This window comes from Theropithecus gelada, chromosome 3 (assembly GCF_003255815.1).
Source record: "Theropithecus gelada isolate Dixy chromosome 3, Tgel_1.0, whole genome shotgun sequence".
Lineage (NCBI taxonomy): Eukaryota > Metazoa > Chordata > Mammalia > Primates > Cercopithecidae > Theropithecus > Theropithecus gelada.
The window spans coordinates 182,041,962-182,058,605 of NC_037670.1; the positions used below are offsets into that span (position 1 = coordinate 182,041,962).

Below are 16,644 nucleotides of genomic sequence, written 5' to 3' on the forward strand. Positions count from 1 at the left end.
CCCCAAAAAAAAAAAAAAAAAAAAAAAAAAAAAAAAAAAGAAATGACCGAGAAACTACCTTTCAAATAATCAACCTCATTTTCTCTAGACAGCCATAAAATAAATCAAAGGTCCTCGTCTGTGAGTACATTGTTACGGTGTTTAAAAAGATAACAAGATTGCCATTCCTAGCATCCTTGAGGTCCAGCAAACCTAATTTCAGTGGCGTTGCTCCCCGGTACTGGAGAAACTGCCAATCATGGGATAATTATCAATGCATTTTTGCATAATACCTGATCATGGATTTGGTCTTAAATATCTCCAATAATCAATCCTGACGGGGAACTGGAGCAAGCAAAACAGATGCCGTGGAGGGAGGGAGCTCCGGCAGCCACGAGGTGCTGAAGCCGTTGCTGGGATCCCCATTCCTTCTTGCGCGGGAGTGTTTGGCATGGATCCCGCTGACTTTCTGCGCCGGGACCGCGCTGGACCACCCAGCTGGAGTAAGGATGTTGGGCTGCTTTACCGAGCTGCACCCCAGCTCCTCAAGCCTCACAGCAAAGTATGGCAACAAAATGAGACTGGGGGTTCAACTCTCCACGAACCTTACATCAGACTGCAGAAGTTTAGTGCAACTTTGCAAAGCATTGTATTTCAACCACAAATTCTCAGCCCCCTAAATCACCACCTTGAGCAAAGGAGTTACTGAGGGCACGAGGATATCCCATAAACAAATCCACAGCAGCCAAAACAGATAGGACCAGCGACGTGCTCTATCCCGTAGAACATGGCGGCTACTTCCCGCCTTGGGAAAACTCTCATGGGAAAAAGAAGCTTCCAAGTTTACAGGGCGCCAGTGCAGTGAGGCCTCAATCAATGAGAGCTAAGTATCGAAATCCCGAAACAAACCAGAGTATTCTGCGGCATTTTACACTGGGAAAAAAAAGACATAAATTTAAGCAAAAAAAAAAAAAAAAAAAAGTAAGTTCATAGATTTAGCAATCTAAAGGACTGGCTAAAAGCAGGAGTCATTTCCTGCTGTGGCTGGGTCCGTGGGTTCAGCCCCGTCTTATCAATGATTACAGACCGGGAGTGCCCTGGGCGCGGAGCGGCCCTAATGCACTGAAAGCCGCCAGGCTGAGGTTCTGTTACGCTTCCTGTGTTTTTCTTACTAGGCAGGAAGATTAAACAATACAAGAGTTTTCAACAAGCTAAAAAAAAAAAAAAAAGCCAGGTTGACGAAAATACAACATTGTGTCCACCACCCCATTTTGTTCTTCAAGACTCTGGTGAGTAAAGCGTAGTGTTTTTCACTTAATGACAATTATTAATCATATAACAAAGATCACTCAAGCTCTATCTGTAAGTACATCTCAAAAATGTGTGATTCGCAGTGCCCAGAACCCTGGGCTGTGAACAGTGAAACTGTCTGGAAGTCAGCCGGTTTTTATTGAAACCTCCCGGATCCTTTGTGGTACCTGCCCACCACAGTCAGGAGCAGGGCCAGTGTGTGCTCCTGGTCTGGTACAAAACAAAAAACCTCAAAGCAAAATTGCACGTGCTCTGCACACACTGGGGTTACTACAAACACGAAATCTTCCTTTTCTAAAAGCCGGACTTGTTCTCGGTCACTTGCAGCCCTGTGTGTCCTGCCTTCTATCTGAGACAGTTCCACGCATCAGGGCAACCCATCCCTCCCCAAACGGCGAAATCCCAGACGGCGCCCACGGACAGCCACATTGCCCTGCGACTGCCCCTCGTCCCCGTCACTACACACCAGCTTTCCACGGAAACTGTGACCTTCCTTTGGGTTGCTCCCCGTGGGTACTGTGAGTCTCTCTCTGCCCTGGCTGTGCGTGTACGTTTGCGTGCATGTGTGTGCGCGCACACGTGTGTGTGCATGTACACGTGTGTGTGGAAAGCACCTCACCTGTGGCCTTCTCCACATCCGCAGTGGTCACGTTCTGGACATTGGCGCCCACTTTGAAGGTCACTGCTGGTCCGAGAACCCTGGAAGGGATAATTTAAAATAAGTTCGTAACGAAGTCAATGTGCCACACTGCTTTTCTGAAAACGACATGGAAAACACTGGTGTGTTTTTAAAAACACAAATATCCGAGGCCACTGCGGCTCCAGGCACAAACTCCACTGGACATCGGTTTTCTTTCACACCATGACCTTTGTTTCCGTTTGCCAAGAATTCTGTTTTTGGGCTTCGCTTCTCCAAAACACACATCACAGTGTAATAGGCTATCCTAAAAAATTCATATCAGCCTCCAAACCCAACAGTAGCAAGCAGACATTCTAGCTAGGGAAAAAGAAAAGTTGTTATTGAAACAGATTTTAGTCTTTGGTGCCCAAGGGAGATGTATGAATCAAGAGCAGAGAGGAAAGAGACTAGTATTTTTAAAATTCTTTTGACAGGAACCATTTAAAAAACTACCAAAGTCATTAAGAACTACTCTGTATAAAAACAACTGGCAGGGAATTGCTAGACAGGAATTATCAAAATTGTCTGAAGCTTCCTAAATGCTATGTCAACCATAATTTTGAAAAAATACATTACTTTTTAAACCATCTAATTCATCTGAAGACCCCACATGCAGTAGGAACTGGTTATTGTGCCTACAGCCATCGCAAAATGAATTAGGAGTCCAGCGTCCGTTCCCAAAGACAGATGGACCGACCCCATGTCCACAGACAACAGCCGTAGACAGCTCTTCCCGGAACGGACCCCTTACATGTCTTCTAAGGAGTAAATCCCCAGAACCAACAGGAAATGCGAAGAGGACCCAATTGAGGTGGGAGACGGCAGCTAAGACTGTTGCCTCCTGGTCCCTGGGAGGTGCCTGCACTCCCATCTAAGCTGTTAAACTGTGGGTACCGTGTGGCCCAGGGTCGCTTGCTGTCCCCACTGCAGCCACACACCCTTGCTGACGGGTACAAGCCCAGCTGGTCAGAAGTGCCACAGGTTGGCCGCCTCCCCTCCCTCCCCTGCGCCCGCCTCCCCTCCCTCCCTCCACCACAGGCTCATCCCAAGGCAGCATATGACACCTAGGCCATGGACGTTGCACCCAAAATCCTTTCAACCTCACATGTATTTGTGATTCAAATATCTGCGCTCATGATACCTTAGTCCCAACCTCTGGTCTTCCTCCCTGGGATTTTTGCTCATTCTCCCGGCCAGGGGCAGCTCCCCCGTGTGCAAGCCCTTGGTGGAAGGGAGAGGGGACTGCTGTGCCATCGCGAGGCAGCACAGTTACCATCCTAACACCACGGCCATGGCTGAACATTCCACGTGGAAGTCTCAGCATCACTTTGAACTCAGCGAGGTCTGCCTTGAATCAGCGCCTGTTCTGAGGAGCAAACAGCGTTCTAACCTTACGGATATTCCCTTCGGCTTCCTTATACCAGAAATATCCAGCTAGTCACCAAATTCTGCGGAAACCCTTGGAAAACGCACCACATCCACCACTGTCTCTTGGTTCCCACTGTGATCCTTCTAGCCCAAGCCTGTGCCCTGTCACAGCAGAGCGGAGTGACTTCCTGCGTCCAGCTCTACTGCACACAAAATGTCCTTGGAAGTCGCCTCCAGGGCTGACCACAGAGCAGGAGCTGGTGTCTTCTCGAGCCCAGGTTAAAGTCTCAGCCGCAGGCCCCAGGCCTGTCTATGGTGCCTCGGCTGGGCCCTCTGCTGGTCCCCACTATGGGCCCCCAGATAGGAGGAGGCCACTCCCTCCCTGGACTGCAGCTCTCCTGCCAACGACGTCCTGCTCGCTCATGAGTGCCGAGTTCTGCCCCCTCTCAAAGCCCTACTCCCGAGTGAGGACTGTGAGAGTGGCCGATTCTCCCTGTCTCCAAAATCTTCCACGAGGGCCCTGAGTGCCTGACACTTGTACTCAAATGGCACATCAGATGTTTATAGATGTTTCCTTCTTTCCGAGCAGAGGATGGGCTCTTTGAGGCATGATTCCTGCCAGGGCCTCACCCACGCAGGAGACGATCGATTCATATTTGTGACCAGTTCGACATTTCGGTTGAATGGTTTTCTAAAATTAAGAGGAAGTCCTCATTAACACAAGCAGCTCTCACGTACCCCCAAAACAGCACTGAGGACAGACAGCTCAGCCACAGGGCTTCCAGCTTACACACAGCCTCTGTGAAACTGTGAGTCTGGACCACAAACAACGCTGAGGACAGAGAGCTCAGCCACAGGGCTTCCAGCTCACACACAGCTTCTGTGAAACTGAGTCTTGACCACAAACAATGCTGAGGACAGACAGCTCAGCCACAGGGCTTCCAGCTTACACACAGCCTCTGTGAAACTGTGAGTCTGGACCACATCTGGATTCCCTGACAGATGGGATTGGAATTCCCTAAACCTAATTTTTCCCTCAGGTGCTGAAAGTTTCCTCTAAAGGGTATGAGGAAGAGGTTCTTGGTTTCTCAGAGTCCAAAAACCCAGCTGCCTATGCTATGAAGAAGCATGTGACTGATATGTGGCCCCGTATTTCCCGGTGGGGGCCACAGGAGAGAGCCACACAGTCCGTGTCCTTCCTCACATGCAAGCTGAGCGTCACCATCGCGTGGGGCCGTGGTGGTCGCCAGGGAGTGCTCCTGACACCCTCGGGGCATATCTCGCAGGTGGTGAGCACTCAGTGACCTTCGCTGTCAGCACCAGCGAGACCAGGTGCCTGTGGCCACGATGAGCTGAGCCCTGGCTCCGGCCCTTGTGCTCTCAGGAACCCTGCGGGAGGACAGGGCATGAGGAGCCATCTCCAGAGGAGACTCAGAGGGTCGGTAGCGTGACCCCACCTGCACAACCTTCCCTAACCGGATACATGCAGGCTCCTCCCTAAAACCCACAGCGGCTGCTCTGATGTGGGAAGACGTCTCTATCCCGAGGCCCCGCTGCAGGTCGAATTCCGTGAGTCACTGTTCTGTGGCCCTCCTGGGCCTTTCCGCTGGGCCTCAGTTTACTCAGCTGTCAAGTGCAGCAAGACCCACAGGTCCTCTTGGACTTGCTCTGCCTAGAAGACTCTGGTTTTCAATAAACTCTGGTGCCCAGGCCCAGCGGGTCTGCAGTAAACAGGGGCGACACTGGGCGCTCCAGAGCTGAGCTGCTGGCTCTGTCCCCAGCACCATCAGCAGCAGAGATTCCTCCCAGCAGGAAGAACTTGCCCAGCGTTTGTTACCCCCCCCCCCCCCGCCACGTCTGCTCTGCAGGTGGCAGATGGCTGAGTGCTGTGTGGTCCAGGTGAGAGGCTTCTGGGGAGGGAGTAAGGTCAGCCTTCCCACCGACTTCTTTCTAACCAGGGAGCCTTGGTTGTCTCTGCTATCTTGTTTAGCTTTCTGTCTCTTTAGACATTTGGGGAAAATTGAGTAAATCCCATGTGCATATTGCTGGCCTAAAAAGGGGAATTTCTGTACTAATCGGGAAATAAAAAGGAAAACACAGATGCCCAGAGCCCTGCAGAGTCTCTTAGGAGCCAGTATCGCACCTGAGGTTACAGCTCTCGGGGAGAAAGCAAGTTTTTCTTGAGCACGTTTGCTTCCTGACAAGCGGCGTTTGTCACACACAGCATGTCAGGCATACGCGTACCAGATCTACTGCGGTTAAAGTGGCAGCAAAGAATTAGGGTTACGATCCGGTAAAAGTTATCGAAGCAGACATATGGAAACCCAGACATTAAGTTATACGGAAACATCTAGGTTTAACGAAGAAACAGTTACTAATTTTGACTTTCACATTTTCATTCAGATTCAACAAATAATGACTGAGAATACCACACTCAGTTCTCATTCTTCCAGGCAGCTGTGTTCTCCAAAGTCATCAGAAAGCAGATACTGAGCTATTGTTCCTACGGGAAACAGAGGGTGAGGCTCCTGTGAGCCTCTGGACACAAGTGTTTTTGTCAACTGATGGGCGTATTACCTTGTTTTATGTGTGTTTCTACTCAAAGTAGATTCATTGAATGTATGTGGTTGAGTTATGAATGCTGAGCTCACAGCATGCCCCCACGACGCCCATCCACACCCTCGAGGCCCATCCACACCGACGACGCCCATCCACACCCACGACGCCCACCCACACCCTCGAGGCCCATCCACACCGACGCTCACCCACGCCCACGACGCCCACCCACGCCCACGACGCCCACCCACGCCCATGACACCCACCCACACCTGCAACACCCACCCACACGCAGGACGCCCATCCACACCCATGACGACTCCCGTCCACACGCACGACGCCCGTCCACACGCACGACGCCCGTCCATGCCTGCAACGCCCGTCCATGCCCGCGACTCCTGTCCACGTGCACGACGCCCATCCACACAGGTGTCTTCTCCATCAGGCATGTTGTCACCATGTGTCCCAGCCTCACACACAATTAGCACACTTCCTTCCCATTACTGCTTTGGCTTTGAAGCATACTGTGAAATTCTTCATGGCCCCTTCTCCACCAGGCCCTCCTTACACAGTGCTCACCTATCTAATTACGGACCTGCTTAAAATCTCCAGGGGCCAATTTTCAAACAGAACAGGCAGAGAGACCCAGCTGCAGAATCCTCTGCTGAGTGGGAGTTAGGAACAGGTAGCCCACCGCTCCCAGACTGAAGTCACAATGACACAAACGAGGCCTCCGCACATGATGAGATAACCATCAGAAAGACACACAGCCCGGCGTCCTCCTGCACTACACACAGCTCCACGCCTTTTCCTCCTTAAACCCCTCACTCAGCCAAAAAGGGGGAATGACCTGTTAAAGGCATGAACCTGGCCATTCCCTAACTGCCAGCATTTGAGTAATAACTGCTTTCCTCCGCCCACACCTCACTCTCACGTTTTCGGCCTCTGAGTGGCAAACAGCAGACTTGAGCCAGTTACAGCACTAGGAACAGAGTCAGCATTCAGCACTGTGCTGGGGCCACTTAAACAACAAAACCACCAACGAAATGCACAAAAATTGTGGAAAATGTGGCACTCAATAGACCCTGAAGAGGAGCCGTGTTTTACGGTATGAGCTGAAACGAGAAGGCAGGGCTCTCCTCTCCTACCAGAGCACGGGCGCCTCAGGCAACCTGAACCTCACGGCTCTGTGTGTGTCCAGGAATGACTTCGGCATTAGCATTGATTTGGGGATTACAAATTAATCACAAATACAGAATCTGCGAATGATCAGGATCATCTACCACCTAGCATCTGTGTTGAAACGCTTTCACACACATCAACAACCTTATTATTTTCTTCACATTTTACAGTTTTATACTGTAGAGAGGATGGGAGCACTGGAGCTTACAAGACTTATGATCCAATTGTTTGTTTAGCCACCACTTCCTCGTGGGGCGATTTTGCGTGTTACATTGTTTACCCTGCAAAATCAGGGGAACAAGACAAACCTTGCAGGGCTGTTGGAGGATCGGGCAGGATAGCTGACATGTGACAGGGTTCCTCTGAACCACAGCTGTCGGTCTGTGCCCTGCTCAGGAGGGGTCTGCTCCTCCTCTGAATTCTTCCATAAAATCTACTCTCTAAATTGACTGCACCTTGTGTGGGTTCACGCAGTCCCCGTACACTGTACTGCTTTCTGGGGGAGCCTGGTTGCTTTCCTTCTGGAAGGACGTGGTTGAGACAAGGGAGGAGATTGTCTCTTTCCAGACTCTGGACAGTGGAGTGCAGATCTCACGAGGAATCTGTAAATGGCCACTTCAGGGCAGATCTTGAGAGTGTCATCCCGACGGTTGTGCCAGGCACACCTATGGTAAGGAGCATCTGATCTAAGAGCATGTGGAATTTCTGAGTCATTGTTCCTGGGAGAACCATCCACCTTTTGACATTCAAATTCACATATTGTGAAAGGTGACTCCTATTTATGGTGGAAGAAATGCCAAAAAGGAATGCCGCCCACTCAGATGCAAACCCTTCTTCCCCTGACGAAAGAGGGAGTCTTCACACACATCCTTCTTCCCCTGACAAAAGAGGGAGTCTTCACACACATCCTTCTTCCCCTGACGAAAGAGGGAGTCTTCACACACATCTGCAGCCTAGAGCCCTCAGAGGTGTGATACTTGAACAATGTGTTCACATGGGTCCTATGAAGAATATATTAGGAGAAACAAAAGCTATTTATTGCCACTAGGAGTCATCTCCCAATTGGGCTGGAAATAACATGAAAAAGTATATCCCTGAGATTCTACAGAATTCACTGACTTAAAACTACCTTTAACCAAAATAAGCAAACCATATATGTTGTGCATAGATAAGAGATCATTTCGTCACTGTAATTTTAGCTATAGTTACCTCTATTTTAAATATCATTCCATTTATTCCTGAGTTATCACTCAGTGGTTCTACTTGATAGTTTACTACATATTGATAATTGCTCATTTCTTTTTATGGTCATAAAACATGCCAACAAAGAAGAGAAGTGGCATCTAGCATTTTAACACTGATTTTATTGCTTGTGTTCTAGGATACTCCTATCACTCAAGACTTATGAGGCAAACATATCAGCCCTCCACCAACCAGACTATTGAGTATAAGAGTTCTGCGTAAAAGGCCTTTTCTTAACTAAGGACTATTTGGAAATCTCTTTTTCCCCTACTTTTATGAGTGAAATAATTTAAAAACACATATAATTATCTGCCTTTAGAACATCAATATACTGATGTACCGATATTTGTCATCTTAGCAATCATGCACCTCAAGGTGATTTTCTGAATATTAGTTTTCAGGACATGACACTTTAACCACAGAAAACACTGAGCTCCATCTGTTCTTAGACCAGCCGTTCAGTTGAGAATGCAGATGAACAAATCTCTGACAAAAGCTTCCACGTTTCGGAAATGGTTTTCCATAAGAACCGAGGCTTCCGTTTGGTTGTGTTGGTCTGGGAGTCATTATTTCTCTCTAGTAATGACTTAGACATAACACAGGCTTATTTGTATCAAGTCAACCTATAAGGGCTACAATAAATGTAACACATTTGACTAGAGTTTTCCAAATAGATACTGCCTAAGCAGCAGTGAAGAAGTTTGTCATCAGTTTAAATAAAGACAAGCCTCAGGTACTAGATTCCCTTGACTTTTTGTGGATAAAAAGAAGACAGCCAAGGCGCATATGGCAAGAAATATGGTTTTAAAGTTAACCATTTAATGTTGATGCTTCACAACCAACATAAAAGTAAATGCTTCTCTTTTCAACTGGTGAATTTTCTTGAAAGTTGTTTAGAAATGAAAAAAAAGAAAACTTCCGTAGACTGTTTTTTGTTTGTTAATTTTACTAGCATGCTCTCTGTTGGCTTGACAGACTGACCTGTGCTTTGTCTATTTGACACCTGGATTTGGGGTGAAGCCTATAACATGAATAGATGGGTGAGTGAGGGATAGGTGATAGACGGATGGATAGAGAGATGGTTGGGTGGGTGGGTGAGGGATAGGTGATGGATGGGTAGAGAGATGGGTGGGTGGGTTGGTGGGTGATGGATGGGTAGAGAGATGGGTGGGTGGGTGGGTGGGTGAGGGATAGGTGATNTGAGGGATAAGTGATAGATGGATGGGTAGAGAGATGGGTGGGTGGGTGGATGGGTGAGGGATAGGTGATGGATGGGTAGAGAGATGGTTGGGTGAGTGGGTGGATGGATGAGCAGATGGGTGAATGGGTTGGTGGATATATAGAGATATATATATGAGAGAGATATATATATATATGATATATATATATGAGTTGGTGAGTGGGTGGGAGAGAGGAGTGGGTGGATGGATGGGTGGATAGATGAGTGGGTGGATGGGTGGCTGGGTAGGTGAGTGGATGGATGAATGGGTGGGTGGAGAGCTGGATAAGTGGACAGATGTATGGGTGGATGGCTGGATGGATGCATGAGGAGGTAGACGGATGAAAAATTGATGGGTGGGTGGTTTGGTGGAGATATGTATGTATTTATTGCTTATATTAATTCAAACATAATTAGAGACTTTCTCAAAATACTGTCTATAGCTTAAGAATCATTTTGCATTAAACTCTTCTCATCTTGTGGACTATACATTTAGTGAATTGCTCATTCCATTTTTTTACTCAGTAGTATGTTCAGAGAAACATAGTGCTAATAAAGATCTCAAAATTATCAAACAAAATCATAATGATTTAAGAGACTTACTATATCTGGCTGAACATAATTTGAGGCCAGGTAAAACCTGGCAGAGCTCGCTACACACAGTACATGTTTTAGGGGCTCCCTAAAGCCAGCCCCTCAGCCTCGAGGCAGAGGCACAGGGGAACTGCCAAGAAGCCGGCCCTGTGTCTGGCCTTGAGTGGGTGCAAACCGAGACAGCACGCTGCTGTGGTGCTAACAACTGCAAAATTTAGACCTAAGGCAATTTGTTTGGCAATGCCCTATTTCATAGATGAATAAGTTGAAACCCTTGGAGTTTTAGGTACTAGCTCCAAACAGTCCAGTTTTAATATCAACGCCGCCACTGGAATCACGACTTCGGCATTCTCGGCTGAGAGCCTTCTGCGAGGCACGAGGATAAGTGAGAGACCCCCACACAGGCCTGCACCACAGCCCTTTCCTGACTGTCACGGGACTGACCCCACACTGTAGACCCCCACGCAGGCCTGCACCACTGCCCTTTCCTGACTCCGTCGCTGGACCGACCCCCACACCGTAGACCCCCACGCAGGCCTGCACCACTGCCCTTTCCTACTCTCTCGCTGGACCGACCCCCACACTGTTTCTGCTTTTGCTCCCCAAATTACTCCTGATGAAACTTGCCTCCTCCGGTCTTGTTCCTTGTTCACTGGCGTCCCTCACTCTAGGGAAACCCACAGCTTGGTGCTGGGCTAATCCAAGCTGCCAACAGAAAACCAATAAAAAATGAGCTCATGTCTGGCTGCTACAGAATTTTCTTTGCATGCCTCATTCCATCTATGTCTTCTTACAGAGGAGACACCGGGACCATAAAACTCCGGAATTCCATGTGGATAGCACAATGCATGCCTACTTCCCTAACACACACTTTTCATTTATCACATTTCCTGCACAACTGTATATTCCTGCCTCCCATACATGAGGCAATAACTTCCCAAAACATCTAGCCTGAGAGCTTACAAAGGAGGAAGAACAGAGAACCAATTCCTATTTGAATGTATGCGGAGACAAAGACACATAAAGTTATTGCAAGATAATTTAACATCATGCAAGCCTTAATGAAAACATAATTATTGATGATGCTTTATTTTCTTAAAGCATTCAGCAACTGCATTACTGTGCAGATTGTCTCTCGTTTGCAATTGCTTTGCCATTACATGGGATTTGGGAAATCCTTTCTGTGCCAGGGAATGTCTTGCCCCATAGTTTTCTCATAGAGTATTTGGAAGGAAACAGATTGTTCAACATGTATGCTTTGCCTCTGAACTTTAGACACATTTGCCTCATTTGAAATTCTACTGCAGCCTGTTACACCTGCTGGGTAGCATGACTGGTACCAAGAGAAGACCCTTGTTCCCCCAGCACAGGGGTGGGCCGGGTCTCACAGGAGCAGCAGAAAGTTCACCATTCCTAAAGGACCAGAGCCGCCTCATCTGTGTTTTTTTGTTTTGTTTTGTTTTTGTTTTGAGACGGAGTCTCGTACTGTCACCCAGGCCGCAGTGCAATGGTGTCATCTCAGCTCACTGCAACCTCTGACTCCCGGGTTCAAGCAATTCTCCTGCCTCAGCCTCCTGAGTAGCTGGGATTACAGGCGCCCGGCACCATGCCCAGCTAATTTTTTTTTTTTTTTTTTTTGTATTTTCAGTAGAGACGGGGTTTCACTATGTTGGTCAGGCTGGTCTTGAACTCCTGAGCTTGTGGTCTGCCCACCTCGGCCTCCCAAACTGCTGGGATTACAGGCATGAGCCACTGTGCCCAGCCCCCATCTGTGCTTTCTGTTGCAGCTTCGCTCTCATGATGCTTAAGGATTAATGAGCTACACAAACAAATGACTGAATTATTAGTGACTAACATTTAGAAATAGAAGCATTCACCCAAGAATTAGGACCAAGGCTTTTCCCCGAAGCCTCAGCAGCTTGGCCACAGCCTTTGGTGCCTGCTGTAGGACAGACAGCAAAGGTGAGAACCGCTCCCCCGAGAGTCCTCCTGGGGGCTCCACTGCACAGTCCCCACCATCCCTCAGGGTCTCCTGGGCACCGTGGCTCACTCTGGTTTTGTTTCTTGTTTTACTTTTGTTTCTCTGGATGCTCAGGCTGCTCACTCCCGAAGGCAGCTGCCAGCCTTCATACAACTCCAGCTTGCAATCCCAAATGAAACGTAACTACGCTCACGGGCCAGCATCCGTGGTGGGAGGAGCCGCTGGGTCCTGTAACTGGGGCGGGTTTATATTCCTCCCTGCCCTGGGCTGCAGGTCTCAGTCTTTCCTGCAGGAGGTGAGTCCAGAATAACCTGCCCCGCCCATCTGCCCCGAAGCCTCCTGCAATCAGCTCGTCCACAGCTTCTCTGACTGGAGAGGCACATTCAGAAGAGTGAAGAGATTTTTGTTTGGTCCTGGTGAGAAAAATAAGCATCATGCCAAGCAGGGGTATCTAGTATTGGCGGCGTAGGTCATAAGTAAAATGCATATTTTACCACAGTGTTTGGTGTCATTTCGATATAAATCTAACTTGTTCCTGTGTTTACATATTTCTTGGCTTAGACATTGTATTATTTTAATAATGTATCTGGAAAACTACCCTTTATTTGGTGCTAAGAATCTGCACAGGCAGAGCATTTAATTCTCACAACTCTGACGGAGACATCGTCTCTGCTCCGCGGAGGAGCACGCTGAGGCCGGAAATCTGCCCAGGGTCTCACGGCAAGTGGAGAAAAATGGAGTCAAACCCACGTGCCTTTGAATCCAGAGCCTGTCCATTCTTTCACGGAATCATTCCTTCACTCATTCAACAAACAAGCCCGTTATGGGCCAGACACTGTTCTAGTCGCTGATGACACATAATTGAGCAATACAGATCGAGGCCCTGCCTTCAAGGAGCGTAGGAGTGTATACTTTCTGGTTCTGGTTTTGCAGAGACGAGGTCTTGCTCTGTTGCCCTGGCTGGTCTCAAACTCCTGGCCTCCAGTGATCCTCCCACTTCGGCCCCCAAAGTACTGGGATTACAGGCATGAGCCACTGCACCCGGCCAGGTGATGAAGATTCAAGTCCTATGGGTGTCATTACAAGAAAGCTCAGAGCCTGGGAAACTCCTCATTACCTGATATCCAGTACCCAAATCCAGCATTTACCCGATGCTTCACACTTGAAGTGCATTGAAAAGTCTAGAGAAAAGAATGGGTTCTTCTTGCCAATCTGATTCCACTAACAGTAGAAATTGGAGTGTTTTTTTTCGTAACGACAATGGAAGAGTGCAATTGTCCAGCTAACATGTATTGCAAACCTCCACAGCAGGCACTATTCTAGTTTTTCCCAGAGTCTCTCCAACCCTGTCATGGCCTGACGATCATAGACATCATTTGTGGGGTCCTTTGTTGAAGAACTGTAAGAGTCTCAAGATGATACCAGCAAAGTATGAACCATGTGTGGAGCCTCTAAGAGCCGGGTCCCAGCCACACGCCCAGGCCACCTGCATCCTTGTGGGGAAACTGAGGCTCAGGAAAATAAGGAACCTGCTCTCCTCCTAAATGGTCACATCATTTTCACACTAGGAAACAAGGCTCCATCAATATTTTAAACACAAATATCTTCAATCAAATCATGGGGTTCATTTAACCTGAGAAATGCCATCTTTCACTCAAACAGAATTATTATTTGCAAATCCACAGTGGTCTTCCCTTGTTGTCTCATCTTAAAGATGGGATAGAGGAGTTTTGACGTACTGTGACATTTCCTTGACATTCCTTATTTCCAGGAAAACCTCATGTCGCTGTCTCGAGCCACTAGCTTGCACCTTTGCAATTGCTTGCAGTATTCAGACAGGGCACTGAAGATGAAGCCTGGGCTCCGTTTGGGAAGGAATTACATAACATGAGGTCCCATTCCCCTCCTTCCTCGCTTGGCAAATCCAGAACACAGGTGGAACAGGTGGCAACATTGCCAGTGAGGGCCGGAGTCTGCAGGTGCTGGATACGCCACATCGAGATGCAAATGCCATTTACCCAGACCCTCCCCTGGGGCTCCTGGGAGTTTCTCACTGCTGGGGCCTCTTGGCTTTGAGTGATATTACTAACCCACAGCACTGTCGCTGCAGTTGTTAATCTGCGCTGCCCTGATGTATAGACAAAATTATCCAGGGCTTCACAGTCATGGAGGCTACAGGGAAAACCCAGGGAATCAAGAACCATTCTCACCCCTCACAGGATTCCTGGTGCCTACAACGTCTTGGTAAATCTCATGCACGGGGACAAGACTAGCGGCAAAACAATCACAATTCTGCCCCTGGAAACTGAAACATACTTTCCAGAAGTTTCCCTGCAAACCCCAGAGACTCCTCCCACTGGCGGGGGGAGAGGGGCAAGCATGGGGAAGGATCTGGAGGGGCCGGGGCAGCACTGGGGTCGCCGCAGGATGGAGCAGGCACAGGCATCTCCCGTGCCCCGTGCACAGAGAAGACCCCAACGAGAAGCATCAGGGTTGAGAATTCCCACGGCTGCCTCTTCGGTAACGACACCGTATTCATCAATCCAGTAAATCACGCAGATGAGAAAGTAAACGGTTCTCGCACCAGGAGAGCCCATGAAGATTGACACAGAATCAGGCTGCGTGCCCCGAATGCCCCGGCAGATCCAGGACCGCACGTGGCTGATGTCGGGGCTCAGCCAAAGCCATCTGGGAAAGAACTGACACAGAGCCCGTCTCACTGTGGACTCAGGGGCTCCTGGGAATGTGTCTTTGGCATTCTTTTTCCCGGGAGTGCTGCCCACCTTACCGAGATTCTGCGGGAGGCGGCCTGGCATCAATCACCGCCGCCGCAGACAGCCACGATCGCGTCGTAAAACCCGGCTGCGGTCACTGCGGGTCTGCTGGCATAATTACATCACATGCTAATGCAGTTTTAATGGTCTCTAATGATGTCATAAGAAATAATGGGATTTATTTGACAGCTACATAACCACTAACAAAACATATTCACCGTAAGTAGCACTTCCACAAAACCACAGGAGAGTCTGAGAGTGGCAGCTCGCGCATCCTGTCTGTCTCTTTTCCTTTCCTGGAACACTGAGCAGCTCTGAGAACATGCTCCGACAGCAGCAAGGCGTGACTGTGTCGGCGCCCGTCAGAGCTGCTCCCCTCCCCGAAACACCAACGAGGCACAGCCCACACCGCCGTCCATCCCTCAAGCTGGTGCATTTGCCAAGTGTGTGCCTGGGGCTGCTGGGCCGGGTGAGGCACAGGACACTGAGGTAAGGCTTGTGCGCTCCACTGCACCTGAGCACACACGCACACAGGCACCAGAACGCAAGACCCAGGTGTGGGGCAGCCTCCGCCTGGCCAGGACTGGGGACCTTGGAGAAGGTGCTGGACACAGCAAGGATCAGACTTCAGCTCTGATATGTGGGCAGGGGGACCAGCAAAGGATCCTGCAGGTGAGGCCACCAGGGAGGCTCCCTGGGGAAGAGGCGGAGAGGTCCAGATTCTCGAAGGCTCTCAGGGACGGGCGGCGGGACTCGGGCTTGACTCTGTAGGAAAGAGGGGGCCGCTGTGTCCTGAGGCGGGAGATGCGTGGAGAGTGATGTGTACCAAGGACTGCATCTGGTGAAGCCCAGCCTGCTCCCGGAGAGTGGAGAAGCCCTGTGTGCTCAGAATCCATCCTGCGACAGTGAAGGCGGTGGCTGGGAGGGCCAGGCGCAAGGAGCGGGCCAGGCGAGGCCCACCTGCTCTGTGAAGCCAGAGGCTCCCCAGGCAGCACCTCCTCCGCCCGCCCCGGCCTGGTGTCTGCCAACCCCATCATTCTGCTGAGACTGTGAAGGTGAATGGTGTGCTTGGTCTCCGTGACTGGAAGAAGGACGTTTATTTCGTGAACACACGACGCTCCTTACGGGAGAGGAGTGGGAGAGGTGAAGCAAAGCGTGACCAATGAGGAGCTGGGGAGAAAGAGAAAGTAAGGAAGCAGTGGGGGAGGGGAGCGGGGCTGGGGGGAGGGCTGGAGAGAGAAGATGGTAGAAGGTGACAGTGCGGGATTCCTGGGTCCTCGAGGGGAACCGAGCTTCTCAGCCTTGAAGACCCGCTTCTTCTCTGGCCTTATCCCCGGGTTCCACATCTCCAGCTGCCTCCCCTTCCTCCCCCCACATCCACGGCTGCCTCCTCTTCCTCCCCCAACATCCCTCCTGCCTCCCCTGCCCCCCTCCACATCCCCGGCTGCCTCCCCTTCCCCCCTCAACATCCCTCCTGCCTCCCCTTCCTCCCCCCACATCCCCGACTGCCTCCCCTTCCTACCCCCACATCCCTGGCTGCCTCCCCTGCCTCCCCGCTCTCCCCCCACATCCCCGGCTGCCTCCCTTTCCTCCCCTTCAACATCCCTGGCTTCCTCCCCTTCCTCCCCCTACATCCCAGCTGCCTCCCCTTCCTCCCCCCACATCCCCGGCTGCCTTCCCTTCCCCCCTCAACATCCCTCCTGCCTCCCCTGCCCCCCCCACATACCCGGCTGCCTCCCCTCCCCCACCCCCAACATCC

The 16,644-nt window shown here is 50.0% G+C and overlaps 1 protein-coding gene across 2 annotated transcripts in view; it reads right to left on the reverse strand.

The window, feature by feature from the left end:
- The window catches only part of PTPRN2 (protein tyrosine phosphatase, receptor type N2), an 898,882-nt gene that overhangs the window by 429,457 nt on the left and 452,781 nt on the right, over window positions 1-16,644 (reverse strand). For both annotated transcript variants that reach the window (XM_025379168.1, XM_025379167.1), the window contains one exon: window positions 1,910-1,989. In XM_025379168.1, coding sequence (XP_025234953.1) covers window positions 1,910-1,989 — 80 coding nt within the window. The remainder of the gene's footprint in view (window positions 1-1,909; window positions 1,990-16,644) is intronic.